This window comes from Corella eumyota, chromosome 5 (genome assembly GCF_963082875.1).
Source record: "Corella eumyota chromosome 5, kaCorEumy4.1, whole genome shotgun sequence".
Taxonomy (NCBI): domain Eukaryota; kingdom Metazoa; phylum Chordata; class Ascidiacea; order Phlebobranchia; family Corellidae; genus Corella; species Corella eumyota.
The window spans coordinates 8,754,193-8,768,836 of record NC_137494.1 but is presented as its reverse complement, the minus strand read 5'-3'; the positions used below and the strand labels follow the sequence as shown (position 1 = coordinate 8,768,836).

Here is a 14,644-nt window from a genome sequence, read left to right as displayed (position 1 = left end):
GTTAAAACTTTTACGAAATTCGATGTGTAAAAGTATGAAAGAATGTGTATTTAACTACACTACTGTTAACGACGGTAATGGAAAATTTTAGCTAAAAATAAATCAAACAACGCTTTGCAAAATGTTTCGGTTCTGTGCACAACCACATCGCATAGCAACCCAAATATGCGGTAAAATCCGGTTTAGACCAGACGCTTAAAAGTTTTGCTGACGCTACATTTTTTAAAGATAAAAACGCGACCAAATTTTCTATTAAAATTAAAAACAAGACGATAGGAATTTTTTTTTTTAAACATTAGTTTATAGTTTAAATAGCTTTTAAACTTTAATAACGTAAAAAAAATAAAAGTTTAAAGTTGTTTTAATATTTTAAAAACAAAAAAACAATAAAATTTGTTGTTAAACATGGATTTTCTCATTACAGCCTAATGATAGAAAGTAAACAAAAATATGATGACTGTTATGCTGTCGTAAAAAAACATTTAGGCTCGTTTTCTAGGGCAGTAGGACAAAGGCTGTTTTTTAAAACACCTTTCTCTTTAAGTGCAGATCTCCGTTTACTGACCTTACAAAATGATATAATCAGCCCTGACGAGAGAAGGCTTGTTTACCAGATGTCGCAACAATATTATTCAAATAATGGTTTGGAAAAATATTCTGCTGTGTTTTGTTTACGAAGCTGTCGGACAAGTAAATAGAAAATACCGTTATATAACGAATGCGAAATGTCATTAGGCTATCAGAAGCAAGATAAGGTTGAAAACGCTTTAGTTTTTTTAGTTACATACTGCTGTAGAAAAAAATCTTGTAGCCTACGTATAATCTATACTTACTTATAAGGTTTGTCATTTTTTTTGGTTTTAGGTGTTACGATTGTTTGTTAATTGAACAAAGCAAAAAAATGAATTTTAAGTTGGCTGTGTTATTAATGTGTGTAGTTGCTTGCATGGTTACAGTGGAGGGTCATAAGAGAGGAAAACATCGCCAAGCTGGCGGAAAAAACAGACCAAAACCTTGCAGAGAAACATGCAAGGACGAATGTTCCGAAATTAGGGCTTGCCGCCAAGAATGTATCGACAACGCTGCGCCAGGTAAATTATCTATTTTAATATAGATATCCCTGTTGCCATATCTAACAAATATTCGATTTAATTTAAATGGGTTTTGTTTAATTATGCGATTTACTCATTAAACAAGATGTCTTTTTCTAGGTTCGACTAGACTAGACAAAAAGATTTGCTTCAAAGCTTGTCGCACAGACGAAGGCACAATGACAAAAACAGCGGAATTCCTGACTTGCAAAGCGTGTACTAAAGTTTGCCACAAAAGCATTAAATCTTGTGCTAGGGAAAATTGCGACACCGAATGTCCGAATAAAAAATTGAAGAAGGCTCGAAAAAATAGCGACTGCTTAGAATGCTTGGAAGATAATTGCTGGTAAAACAAAAGACTTTGGCAAATTAGAAATGCTATATCGCAGGGTAAATTGTTAAGTTATCCATCCTTTTCTTTGATTTAGCATTTAATTATATAGTATTAATTCGTCCACGTGTAATTTTAATGACAATTGCATATTTTTATGTTTTTTTCGTTGTCTGTATTAAATTTTTTTAAATTGAATTTCATCTTTTAAATAAAATGAAGTATAATGTGTTCCTTTAATTCTGCTAAATAAAAATACATAGTGCACAACTTTAATGACGTTGAAAAACATTTAAATTCAAATGTTTTAAACCTGGCCCAGGGTATAATAGTGTGTTACACAAAATTTAGCTACCTTTATTTGTCGATCGGCAAACAACTTTGTTAGAAAAATGTCTTTAGATTGAAGTATCGATCTAGTGCTCGTGAGCGCCGTTAAGCGGCACTGTTAATAACGCAAAACAACACGTATAGCTTGTCCATTACAGACATTTTCAAGCTTGATAAGATTACGCCGTGGGTAAGGTAACATTAAGAAATTTACAAGAAAAACATCAGATAAACCGAGCCATAAAATTCAAAGATTTGAATATATAGTAATTTTAACCGGCAGCGTGGTGTAGTGGTCAGAACACTCTCCTATCATACACAAGGTCCTGGGTTTGATTCCCTGTGATTTCATGCCGTAGCGCCCTCGAGTAAGGCGTTATAAACGGTACGAACTTCTGCTGAGCCAGCACTTAATCAGCAGCTAATTTTCCCGGCAATTACAATCTATAATATCCTTAACTGCCACAGGCAACTCGAGACTGGGTCGGGGTAACTGTTGTGACTCTATGTTTAGGTCGCGAATTCGACCTTCCCACATCGAGGATAAAGATATATGCAAAAAAATATTGTTTTTTGTAATTTATTTTTCTGTATATTGGTAAACACTTTGCGCGACTTTTACCCTACTTTTCCGATGCTTTTACACCACGATGTCACACAGTACTGTTTTTTTTAGACGTTGATCTTTACGGATTACAAAAATCTTAACTTAACATATAAAAAGTGACACAAATACAGGACTTTTGAACTTAAACGTACTGTCATATTTTAACAAAATTGCAATAAAATTTTTGAATTAAACTGTGGTACGTATATTGCTTCAAAAAATGAATTAAATCAAATATTTTAATTTTCTGCAATTTTTGCAATAAAATGAAAATACAAACGAAACAACACTAGCTGAAACTTAAAATTGTTTAACAAAGTGCAATACTTTTAAAAGAAAAAAATTTATATTACATTTATTCTTTATTTTTTTCTTGAAACTGGGCAAAGCCTTGCTCTAAATATTTCCAGGTCATTCCTGTTTCTTCGATAAAAACACAGGTTACACCTAGAAGACAAAGTTAAAAATGTTTTTAATTTTTTAGTTTTAGACAATAAATTTTTCCGATATGAAAAGGCCAACATCACAGTTAAACTTTTGATTATGTTGCCCAACAATTAATCCACCAAAAGATATGACATAAAATCTATAGAAATCATATCAGAACCTTACATAATGAACATTGGTGTATGATTACCAATACAACATGCAACCAGTTGTTTTTGCACCAAATTGTAAAAGTTAATTTTACACATTTTTATAGCTGATATATAATGATATGTAAAGTACAGCAAAAGTTAAACAAATAAACATTAAAATAAACAGAAAGGGATATGCTCATTAATCCAATAACAATTTTACAAATACTAACTAATATAAAATGATATTGCTATTAATTTAAATTACTAATTAGAGTACCTATCTCTGACAAATCTCGGATATTTCTATATTCATCATCAAAAAATAACATGTCCTTATATTTTATTTTAGAGGCCTTGTAAAATCTGCAAAAAAATAGATTTAAAAATATTCTTAATTATTTAAGATTATTTTAATTATTTACAATCAAACTGTATACTTCAATGCTTCTTTAATATTTAAAAATACAATTTTTGCTTGGTAAAAATCTGTATGTAAATTAATATTTTATGTACCTGGAAAAATGAGTAATTTTGCTGCCAGGATAAATTTCTTTGTAAGAAATGAATTTATTGAGATCAAATAATTCTAAAAGTGAATTGGCCTCCTCTGTACAACTTGTTCTAAATATATATAAATAGAATTTATTATAGGTAATGAATTTTAATACAAATATAAACGAGTATTTAAAAAATTAAACAATCTAGATCTAGTATAATTAACCTGCTTAGATTTTGGCACAGCAAAACTTTGTACAATTTATAAGCCATCTAGGTTTTACTATGGGGCAATTAAGTTGTTAATATATATTTTTTAAGTTTGACCTGCTGTCTGCCAAATCTGACCAGTGAAAAAAGTTATAACCCCTGTTTGTCTGTGGGCAGGGCCATTACAGAATTATAGCGCCTAACTTAGGCACTTTATTAAATACAAGCAATGTGAATTAACACTAAGACTTCAGATAGTAAAGTGCTTTAATCACCACACCATGTTGCTAGTTTAAAAATAATAACAACTTTTTAAAAATAAAAACTTTTTTTAACCTTGAAGCAACAGCAATTTGAAAACCATCTTCTTTTAACTTCTTAAGAATATTTTCCGAATCAGGATAAAGTTTTACCTTACTATTTCTTTTGTCTCTTACATTTCCTTTGCTAATAAAAAATTTAAACAATTAAACATATGGTTTAGGCTTAACATATTTAAAAGAAATATTATATATTTACTTGTCTTTGTGAAAGGGGGGCGTTACATGGGTGTCGACCCAAAATGGCCAAAGAGTATAATCTAAAGAAGTTCATATAGTTTATGTTTATTAAAATTTATATTTACTAAATTAAATAATATTATTATTACTTAAAAAAAAAACAATTTGAATATACTTTGAATTATATTGTTAAAATTATAACCAACATAGTTAAAATGTTTTACCTAAGTCAAATACGATTAACTTTGGTTTATTATCCATTAAACCGATAACAAAAATCGTCCGCTGAACAATGTTGATTTGGTTTGACTAAAACTAACTTCCTACATTGGTTGCTGTCATATCTTTTCTATATTACTCAATTTCGGTAGAAATTATAACATCACTCTGAAATGTCGAACAATAGTAACTGTTGCGTCACAATGGTAACTGTTTTGTAACAAAGAAAATGTCACGTAACAATAAAAATCGATGAAATTTTACTATGGAATTTGCGTAAAAAAAAATAGCGTGTTTTGATGGATAAAAGATGTATAAGCAAAACTGAAAGCTTTAAGACCCTTAATAGCTAGATTTAACTGTTGAACAAGTTAAAAAGTCGTTTTTATTCGTAAGTATCGGTATAACTTTAGTTTAATACTGAGCTCCATTAGTTGGTATTTTGTCATTAACCACAAAAAATGTTTTTGGTAGAATTTTTAATTTTTAACAACAACAACAACAACAAGAGTATAAGAAATGGGGTAAATTTAAGGGGGTGGAAGGGGGATAGGGGGATATAAGGATTGTTTTGTTGGTAATGGGGAAGGAGGTGGGGGGGGGTTGGGGGTATTTGGGGCCGAAATAATTTTATAGTTATTTTTAGGTGGTGTCCGAATGGGCTTTGGGGTCGAAAAAGAAGGCACGCCTTCCTGGTGGATGCCCGCCTCTGCCGCTGCCTCTCCGGCCAGGGACTTCTCTCCGTCGCGGGAAGATGTTATTGTTCCGCCGCGACGAAGGGAGACCCTTGATACCGACCGAAGAGGTTGGCTAGCCTGGAACCTCTCTGATCTAATGGAGAGGATGGAGCTGTTTGGCTCCAGGCTAGCACTTTTTTGTTCTCTGTAAAATATCTACATTAGAAGTTTAAATTACTTGCATAAGATTTTAACAGTTAAGCAAAAAAATGATCGTGATTATCTTTAGTCATAGTTAATTATATAATATTGACTAAATTATACTTTGCGGCAGAGATAATACTGCGGGCATCCACTTTTTTGGCGCGCCTTCCCCGTTTCGCCCCATTTCCCTTTCGGACACCATGTTGGGCACGAAGGTTTCTCGCTTTATTTCGATCTTTCGAATGTTGACACTCCCTCCGAATAGTTTCTATTCGCTTAAAAGGAATATTTTCTTCATCCCAATAAACCATATCACTCGCTAAAACACAATTTAAGTGGTTTAAACTTTAATAAGTGTGGTTAAATATTTCAATATATAACTACTAGTTGAGGTAAAATAATATTTAACAAGCCACACATCTATGATCATCCTTTTTTCGTTCTATAAACTTTGTCATCGTAAAAGTTTCAAAGCGAATAACTTCTTCAGCAGCTGCAGCAAGCGTTGAAACAAACTTGAAACAATATATATTATTGCATTGAGGGTCTTTATAAAATTAACAAAATTTATAACAGCGTACCATGCTCCTTGGCCTAGAATTCTGGTTGGCATCATTGGTGTACATTTTGCTCTTTTTCTAACAGTATAAACTGGTAAATGTTGATCACTATGATTGTACGTTCTGAAAAATATTCTTGAAAAATTGTTATATTTCTAAATAAATTTAGAAATGAATGACTTAAGGTATATACGAAAAAAGTAGCCTTGTATAGGACTTATTAATTAACTACAATATAAAAAAGCAAGACAAAATGTTTTTAACAAATTACCTGCCTTTAAAAAGAAATTAAAATATATATACCAAAAATAACTCAAGATAGCCCTGAAAATAAAGTAGCCCTGAAAAGGACTTTTTGATTTGCTGGATACAAACAATCAAGACAAAGTCTAAGTAGCCCTGAAAAGGACTTTTTGATTTGCTAAATACAAACTAATTAAGATAAAGTCTTAATTTTAGATATTTGGGGTTTAAAATAGCTTAAACCTAAAAAAATCACATTTTGTTATACATCTCATGCTGACTTATGCTATAGTTTAAAACGCTAACAATATTTCTGCGACTAATGTCTGACTTTTTAGACTAGGTAAAATAGATGCCGGTTTTCGCGCTGAAAAGCTTGGCGGTTTTTTTTTATAACAGTTTGGCGCCTAAAAAATTTTGTAACGAAATAATCGACATTATCACAAAACAGTTACCATTGTGACGCAACAGTTACTATTGTTCGACATTTCAGAGTGATGTTATAATTTCTACCCTCAATTCAGTGAAAGAGAGAGGTAATTCCCCACTATTGTTACTACCATGGAATTATAAATTACCAAGTTTAACGTAACTTGTTTTTTATTGTAAAACTATACAGCTACAACTTCGTGTTTAGGATTTTTTTTAATGCCTAGAAATAATATTACAAAGCTTCTAAATTAACTAATAAATAAATGACAGCACATACGTTTTGTGATACAAGTTTGTTGTTATTTGCTTGTGTAAATTTGGAAGTAGCTATAGTTAGTTACAACGTATTTAATGCTGAATGTTTTGCTATTTCTTAAACAATGTAAATCATAATTGATCCAACACATGTGAACTTTTTTTGTTTTAAATATAAAATGCCTTTTCGTAATTCCTCCATAAGTTTACGTCTGGTGTATTCTTTTTCTACATTCGTGTATTCTAAAAGTATTTTTTATAGGTCGTTATGAAAATTTATTTTAATTTCTTTAATTTATTAACGTCATCAAAATACCTGTTTTGGTAGACTGTTTTTTTTAAGATTTTTATTTGTGCAAATTTGAATGTAAATACAGAACGATACGCTTTCCGATATAGGGTAAATCAAATATTTGATTAAAATAAATTTTCATAACGACCTATAAAAAATACTTTTAGAATACACGAATGAAAGTGGTCAAATACAGGTGTAAACTTTGTGTTTTCGTAATATACGCTATATAAATGACGTCACAAATCGAGGGTTTTGACAACTTACCTATCATGTCGCTCCAATTTATTTTTGATATTTTGTAAAGAACAACGCACTTAATTACGACATATCTTCAAAAAAGTGAACAAAATATTAGAAAGTGGTCAAATACAGGTAAACTTTGTATTTTCGTAATATACGCCTTATAAGTGACGTCACAAATCGGGGGTTTTGCCAACTTACCTAGCATGTCGCTTCAATTTTTTTTTTATATTTGGTGGAGGACAACGTACCCAACCACGACATATCTTCAAAAAAGTGAACAAAATATTAGAAAGTGGTCAAATACAGGTGTAAACTTTGTATTTTCGTAATATACGCTATATAAGTGACGTCACAAATCGGGGATTTTGACAACTTACCTATCATGTCGCTTCAATTTATTTTTGATATTTTGTAAAGAACAACGTACCCAACCACGACATGCCTTTAAAAAAGTGAACAAAATATTAGAAAATGGTCAAATACAGGTGTAAACTTTGTATTTTCGTAATATACGCTATATAAGTGACGTCACAAATCGAGAGTTTTGACAACTTACCTAGCATGTCGCTCCAATTTATTTTTGATATTTTGTAAGGAACAACGCACCCAACCACGACATACCTTCAAAAAAGTGAACAAAATATTAGAAAGTGGTCAAATACAGGTGTAAACTTTGTATTTTCGTAATATACGCTATATAAGTGACTTCACAAATCGGGGGTTTTGACAACTTACCTAGCATGTCGCTCCAATTATTTTTTTATATTTGGTAAGGAACAACGCACCCAACCACGACATACCTTCAAAAAAGTGAACAAAATATTAGAAAGTGGTCAAATACAGGTGTAAACTTTGTATTTTCGTAATATACGCTATATAAGTGACGTCACAAATCGGGGGTTTTGACAACTTACCTAGCATGTCGCTCCAATTATTTTTTTATATTTGGTAAGGAACAACGCACCCAACCACGACATATCTTCAAAAAAAATGGTTTGGAAAAATAAGAAAAATATTACAAAAGGTAGTATGTGAACCGTGTATTATATAGTGCAATGAGTTGAAATGCTTTACCAAACACAGTAAGACAAACAACAAACAAAGCGTATAATAAGGCAACTAAACAAGAAAATATAATCGGTTTTATATAGATCAGCAAAGAAATACAATATATCTAAAAGGGAATCATATATTAAAATACACAAAATAGTCGTGTTAATCAAAACTAACTATCTAACTTATAACCAAACCTTCCCAAGGATTCAATCTACCAATAGTAATCGGTCTAAGTGGGCTTTAATCATAATTGAAACTACAGGAAATAGAAAATAAAAACGACACGAAATATATATTATGAAACGAAAACTTTAAAGTATAATGAACAAAAAAAACGGCAGCGTGGTGTAGTAGTCAGAACACTTTCTTACAACACACGGTCCTGGGTTTGATCCCCAGTGATCTTATGCTGTAGAGCCCTTGAGTAAGGCGTTATAAACGGTATAAACTCCTGCTGATCAAACACTTAATAAGCAGTTTAATTATCGGACAATTATAATCTATAATATTCCAAACTGCCACAGGCAACTTGAGACTTGGTAGGAGTAACTGTTGTTACTCTATGTTTAGGTCGCGCTTTTGATCTTCCCACATCAAGGATAAAGATATATACAAAAAAAATCAAGTATGAAAGCGAAAGTCTAATTTAATGTAAAACTTACTACGGCCTTACTTGTTTCGTTTTAAATATTGATAATATAAGTTTAAAATCAATTGGATGTACGCTAGCACGAAATTTTGACCTCAAAAGCGTCCGTCTTTAATGCGTTTTAAAATTACGTTTTCGAGAACAAAATTAAAAAAAAAAATAAATATTCCAAAAATTATCATATATATTTGTCTTAACAACAGGTTAAAACTTTTTTAACTATTGTACTTTTTGCCAAATTTCATTTTGAATATTGGTAAAATATGGTCTTGCATTAAAGGTATACGCAGGCTTTACGTTGCAGACTCCCCGCAGTTTAATGAAAAATTTCGCTGGCCGAGAGCGATTCGTCGTAAAATTTTGAAGGCCTAAAGCACTTGTCTTTAATCCGTTTTAAAATTAGTTTTTGAAACAGAAATCTTAAAAAAAATAAATATTCTAAAAACTAACGTATGTCATTAACGTTACAACCAATTAATTTTTTTTTATATATTATACTTTTTGTCAAATTTTATTTTGAATTTCGATAAAATACGGTCTTACGTTAATATCAAACGCGGGCTTTACGTCGTGGACTTCCCGCAGTTAGATGAAAAATTATGCAGGCCATAAGCGCCCGTCTTTAATCCGTTTTAAAAATACATTTTTGGAACAAAAATTTAAAACAAAAAAAATTTTCTAAAAACTAACATATATATTTAAAGTAACAACTTGTTAAATTTTTTTTATGTATTATACTTTTTGTCAAATTTTATTTTGAATATCGGTAAAATATGGTCTTAAACTGACATTTTACGCGGCAATTTCGTCACCGACCCCCCGCGTTTTTTGCAGGCCGAACCTTCTGGCCGAAGCTTCTCACGGCCGAAGCTTCTGGTCCCCGTTTATAGGTACCGGTTCCTTGCACATAATCTGAAAAAATGTTACTTTAAACGGTAGTTGCTGCATTTTCCCTTTTTTTTAAATAATAGAAGAGATTCACTGTTGTTGTTTAAAAAGAAGCACATGTTCCTAAAACGATTCGTTGCTGTGGTTTTTGTTCCTTTATTTTATTTGTAGTAGATTTTGCATTTTAATAAGCAACTAAGGTAGGTTTTTGTACTTTCAATAAGTAATATATTGTTATAACACATTTAAAAAATAGACATTAAGTTTTGTGTTCTATATTTAACAGTTACTAATGAGACGTAAGGAAGAAATGATTTTTCGATTTGTTCGTCTTCGCAGCCGTTTTACAGTGAGACGAATAATAGCAGCTTCCTTAGCTTTCACTACAATTGTTGTGACAATCTTTTTGTTAGTTCATTTTAACTGCGATTTTCCGAAACCACCCGAAGCTAAAATTCCTGAAGATGAACCAACATGCATTGAAAAATATTCAGGTGATTTTTCTTCTGGTATTGTAAATAACCTTATTTTCAGTTACAAAAGATGCTAGTTTGTATGATTTTAGCTTTCAGTATTTTTTCATGATTTTGCACAAAATGACCATGTTATTAAAATATTTTAATTTCTTTTACTATAACCTTTTATTTTGATGTAAAAATATTTATTTTATATTTATCCATGATGTGAAAAGGTCGACTTTATAACCTAAACATAGAGTAACATTCTTTACCCTGACCCCAGTCTTGAAAGTAGGGCAGTTTTCGACAAGATCTCGTGTGTGCAAGCATAAAAATTGGCGTAACCGCGCGTGCGTATTAAAATTTTCGATCTACGCGTGCTCGCATGATTTATGTTAGCGTGTTTACCTTAATTTTGCATTTACTTTTAAAGCCAGGCGTGCAAAACGCCAATTTCAGGCATGCATTTTTCCATATCGGCAAAAAAAGCAGTGGTGAACGAACCCAGGACCTCATGTAGTGAAGTCAAGTGTTTTGCCCGGCTGGTCAATGTAAAATTTTAATATGTTATAAATTTAATATGTTTATGCTTATTTTTGCATCTAAGAGCAAATACTTGTTTTTATTTCTATAGCATAATGTGTTTAATACTATTAAATTTATATTGACCAGCCGGTGATTTATATTGACCAGCCAGTGTTTAATAAAAATATTTAACTTTACTTATTTAGGTGGAAAAGGTGTACAAGTCATAAATTTCCATTTTAATAAACCCTCATGTGACAATATAATCAACAATATGGTAAAGGGAAAATGGGTTAGTGTCAAAAGTGATAGAAAACCACAGTTGAATGCTCTTTATGATCATTTTATGATATATCATGAAGGTAATTTAAAAATTTTTTAACAAGGCATACATAGTTTGCAAACAATAGCACTATTGTACTGTAAGTCGTTTTTGTGTGAATAAGTGGCTTAGGTAATTCCCTGTTATAAAGAATCTATTGTTCTCTTTTCAATACAAATAAAACTTTTGTCAGATAACTGAAATTTGATTTGTATTTGGTCATAGGTGGTATAAAAAAACATGGGACCATGCTATAACATACTTAAAATCTTATGTAAACAATAATACTTGCGGCGCGTTTTAAATCTTAAAATTGATTTTGTATTTTTTTTCATTTCATCAACGGAATTTTTGTGGTATATATATATATATCTTTTTATTTACTTTTATTAATGTACGAAAAACCTAAATAAAAAAATTAATAGATTAAGATTATTTTTCTATCTTAAAGCCTTAAGAAGTGTTTTTTAATTGCATCACCTGTCATAGTTTTAATTTATATTAAAATGTATTAATGTTTTATAAAATTCAATTTAAAATAATTTGGGTTTATTTATATAACAACATGTTTTTTTGAAGGGTTTTCAGTTCAGGCCTACAGATCAGATGGTAAGTGTGGCTTTAATGTTAAGTACACAACAAACCCATACTGTTTAAATATCTACAATGATGTTTCTGCTTGGTGTAAGCCAAATGGCCTTAACCCTTGTTGTAGTGACATAAATAATGGGAAATGTGAGCCCCCAAGTCATTGTTTAACACCAAACAGTGTGAATTTAAGTCAGTACAAATATGCTGAAATTTCAGATTGGGTCCCAAATAAAGAAAGGTAATTGATATGTAACATCAGCAAATCATTTTTTTTGTATATATCTTTGTCCTCGATGTGGGATAGTCGAATTCGCGACTTAAACATAGAGTAACATAAGTTACTCCGACCCAGTCTCGAGTTGCCTGTGGCAGTTTGGGATATTATAGAGACTATAATTGCCCGGTAATTATGCTGCTGATTAAGTGCTGGCTCAGCAGGAGTCATACCATATATAGCGCCTTACTCAACATTTAAACTATGTATTTTATAAGTATTACATCTTGTTTTTTTATGCAATTTCTTCAAAAAAAATACCTTTTGTAATTTTTTCTTTGTAATCTATATTTTTAGTTGTAAAATTGTGAGTTATGATCAGCCAAGTGCATGCTCACTCCTTCATCAAAAAAAAGTGAAATCTATTGGTTTTGTGGGAAACTCCCACATGCGCAATTTCTATTCGCTCTTGATTCAGTTGCTAACCAACAACTTTTACAATGGCACCATCAAGACTTGTGTACCACCTTCTATTAGATCAAAGTGTGTTAATGAATGGCAGGTAAATTCGGTTTAGTTTTTATTGTGTAAACTAGTTTAGTGCTTGCCTTTCGGGTGCATTTTTACATATTTGATATTTTATTATTAAATCTGTTGTTGTAATAAGGAAGGGTTTTTATTTTTAAAATATATATAATATAAGTGTAAAATGGTTATATCTTTAGTAGGCCTTTATTGAATATACTCTATTCTAATTACTTAAATACCACTAATTATATGACAGTTTTTTTCAAATTTTTTCTGTCATTTTGTTAATGGCATGAATTTACCTATTTTCTTATTTTCAGAATGTTGATAAATACTGCCTTGCTTTGGGGTTGGGTTTTTCAAGTTCTAGTTTGCATCAGCCAATATGCAATGGCCAATTGCAAACTCATATATACTTTAGAGACTGCTTTATTGCACGATATGGCTACCAACTAAAGGATCTAGTCACTACAATGATGGGCGTAGAAGAAAGTTATTTGTTCGTTGGAATTGGTGTCCACGATAAATTTGATGCAAATTTAGTGTTTAACGATTACCTGAAACCTGCAGTAGAGGCTAAAAAGAAATCAGTCTGGCCTAAGGTAGTTGAAATCTTTTATGTAATAAGGCAATAACAATTTAACTTAATTGTGTAAGCATATCATATTGTCTTGGTATTAAAATGCATTTCGGTAATTCGATTACTTGGTGGGTTAAAGTAGTATTACCTATTTGTTTAAATTTGGCCCCTGTTTTCGTCTATAAAATGCTAAAACTTATTTTTATATCTTTTAGATTGTTTGGGTAGATGCACCTAAACCCGGGATATTCAAACCAGTGGGTTACACCAAAATGCATGGGGACTATTATGCCTGGAAAAATTTTGTAACAGAAATGCATCAGTACTGTGAGAAGCATAATGTTATGGTGCTTGACATTAGCGATTTAACTACCTCGGTTTGGAGTATAGATGGTCAGCACTACACCTCTGGTGTTAATTTAATGAAAGTCCAATTTTTACTTAACTTGTTGGCAGCAGATCAAATTTATTAGCTAGCATAATTTGTTTATTGCACTAAAAATTAACATATTTTTATAGGCTGTAATTCATATGCAAGCTTTTTTCTTGTATTTATTTATCCTTTATGTTCGAAGGTTGACTTCGCGACCTAAACATAGAGTAACATTTTTTACCCCAACTTTTTGGCTTAGCAGAAGTTTAAATCATTATAGGCTGTATTATAATATTCCAAACCGCCACAGGCAACTCGAGACTGGGTCGGAGTAACTGATGTTACTCTATGTTTAAGTCGCGCATTCGACTATCCCACATCGAGGATAAATATATATACAAAAAAAAAAAAAAAATTATATAGCTTTTTTACAAATAAGTTATTGCTTTTGGTAATAGGGCTTTAGCAGTATTACTATGCACTTTATGTTTTATTTTATTCTTAAACAAAAACAGAATGTTTACCTAATATGCAAGAAAAATATTGCAAAATTGCTTTTAGTTTGTTTTATTAAATAATTTCTTCAATTTTTTTCATTTCACTTTAAATTTTTTGCAATACTAAAGTGGCTTAGCTTACAGCAGGAATTAATTTTTTTAGCAAATGCCTTAAACTATTGCCATATTAGTTGATATATTTTTAACAAAGTTTTGACAATTTTTTTGCAAATTTAGTACAATGTTTTTTAAATTTTTTTTAACAATTCAAATACAATGTGTTAAAGCTTTTTACTAGTTAATTTTTTTAAACTTGTTTTTTTTTATGTTAAATGGTTTTAATTTATGTTATATTGCACAATTTTTTTTAATGTAACCAAATTAAGTTAAAGTTTTTTGCCATACATTTGAGTTGCTGTATTTGTAATGTAGTAATATATTGTTGGTCTTCTATTCTAATCTTGTTGAGTTTAAGATAAAAATACTGCATTGTTTGTTAACTGTTATATATTCAATTGCACTACAAGTTTACATTTTTATGCACATTTATTTTTTTCCTATATTTTCGACTTTGGTATTTTTTTATTTTTTAAATCTTCAATTAATTTGTGATAAATAAAACTGTGTAGTCGACACTGTACTTTTAAACAATTTTGTGATTATTTTTTTTTGTATATATCTTTATCCTCG

General features: G+C 30.8%; 3 protein-coding genes across 3 annotated transcripts; 2 read left to right on the top strand and 1 right to left on the bottom strand.

Annotated features, from left to right (window-relative positions):
- Positions 1-836: 836 nt before the first annotated feature.
- LOC145751862 (uncharacterized) lies at positions 837-1,698 on the top strand. The gene is made up of 2 exons (XM_082567987.1): positions 837-1,091; positions 1,212-1,698. The coding sequence occupies exons 1-2, from the start codon at positions 902-904 to the stop codon at positions 1,439-1,441; spliced, it is 420 nt and encodes a 139-aa protein (XP_082424113.1). The 5' UTR covers positions 837-901; the 3' UTR covers positions 1,442-1,698.
- A 34-nt stretch (positions 1,699-1,732) lies between these two features.
- Positions 1,733-4,495, bottom strand: LOC145751861 (magnesium-dependent phosphatase 1-like). Its single transcript, XM_082567986.1, has 6 exons — positions 4,370-4,495; positions 4,165-4,225; positions 3,982-4,092; positions 3,454-3,561; positions 3,218-3,303; positions 1,733-2,806 (listed from the first exon to the last, which is right to left on the bottom strand). Exons 1-6 carry the CDS (start codon positions 4,404-4,406, stop codon positions 2,715-2,717), a joined length of 495 nt encoding a protein of 164 aa, XP_082424112.1. The 5' UTR covers positions 4,407-4,495; the 3' UTR covers positions 1,733-2,714.
- Positions 4,496-8,424: 3,929 nt separating this feature from the next.
- LOC145752639 (uncharacterized) lies at positions 8,425-14,249 on the top strand. Its single transcript, XM_082568943.1, has 7 exons — positions 8,425-10,066; positions 10,153-10,360; positions 11,056-11,211; positions 11,751-12,000; positions 12,334-12,538; positions 12,825-13,106; positions 13,300-14,249. Exons 2-7 carry the CDS (start codon positions 10,159-10,161, stop codon positions 13,555-13,557), a joined length of 1,353 nt encoding a protein of 450 aa, XP_082425069.1. The 5' UTR covers positions 8,425-10,066; positions 10,153-10,158; the 3' UTR covers positions 13,558-14,249.
- Positions 14,250-14,644: the final 395 nt, after the last annotated feature.

What these genes read in the sequence shown, in the direction of transcription:
- LOC145752639 (XM_082568943.1), top strand. Translation starts at nt 10,159, where the DNA reads ATGAGACGTAAGGAAGAAATGATTTTTCGATTTGTTCGTCTTCGCAGC. An exon ending in TGGGTCCCAAATAAAGAAAG is followed by an intron (nt 12,001 to 12,333) that starts GTAATTGATATG and finishes CTATATTTTTAG; the next exon opens with TTGTAAAATTGTGAGTTATG. An exon ending in AGAAATCAGTCTGGCCTAAG is followed by an intron (nt 13,107 to 13,299) that starts GTAGTTGAAATC and finishes TATATCTTTTAG; the next exon opens with ATTGTTTGGGTAGATGCACC.
- LOC145751861 (XM_082567986.1), bottom strand. Translation starts at nt 4,406, where the DNA reads ATGGATAATAAACCAAAGTTAATCGTATTTGACTTAG. An exon ending in CAAATTGCTGTTGCTTCAAG is followed by an intron (nt 3,562 to 3,981) that starts GTTAAAAAAAGT and finishes ATATATATTTAG; the next exon opens with AACAAGTTGTACAGAGGAGG. An exon ending in CCGAGATTTGTCAGAGATAG is followed by an intron (nt 2,807 to 3,217) that starts GTACTCTAATTA and finishes TTTGTCTTCTAG; the next exon opens with GTGTAACCTGTGTTTTTATC.
- LOC145751862 (XM_082567987.1), top strand. Translation starts at nt 902, where the DNA reads ATGAATTTTAAGTTGGCTGTGTTATTAATGTGTGTAGTTGCTTGCATG. An exon ending in TATCGACAACGCTGCGCCAG is followed by an intron (nt 1,092 to 1,211) that starts GTAAATTATCTA and finishes GTCTTTTTCTAG; the next exon opens with GTTCGACTAGACTAGACAAA.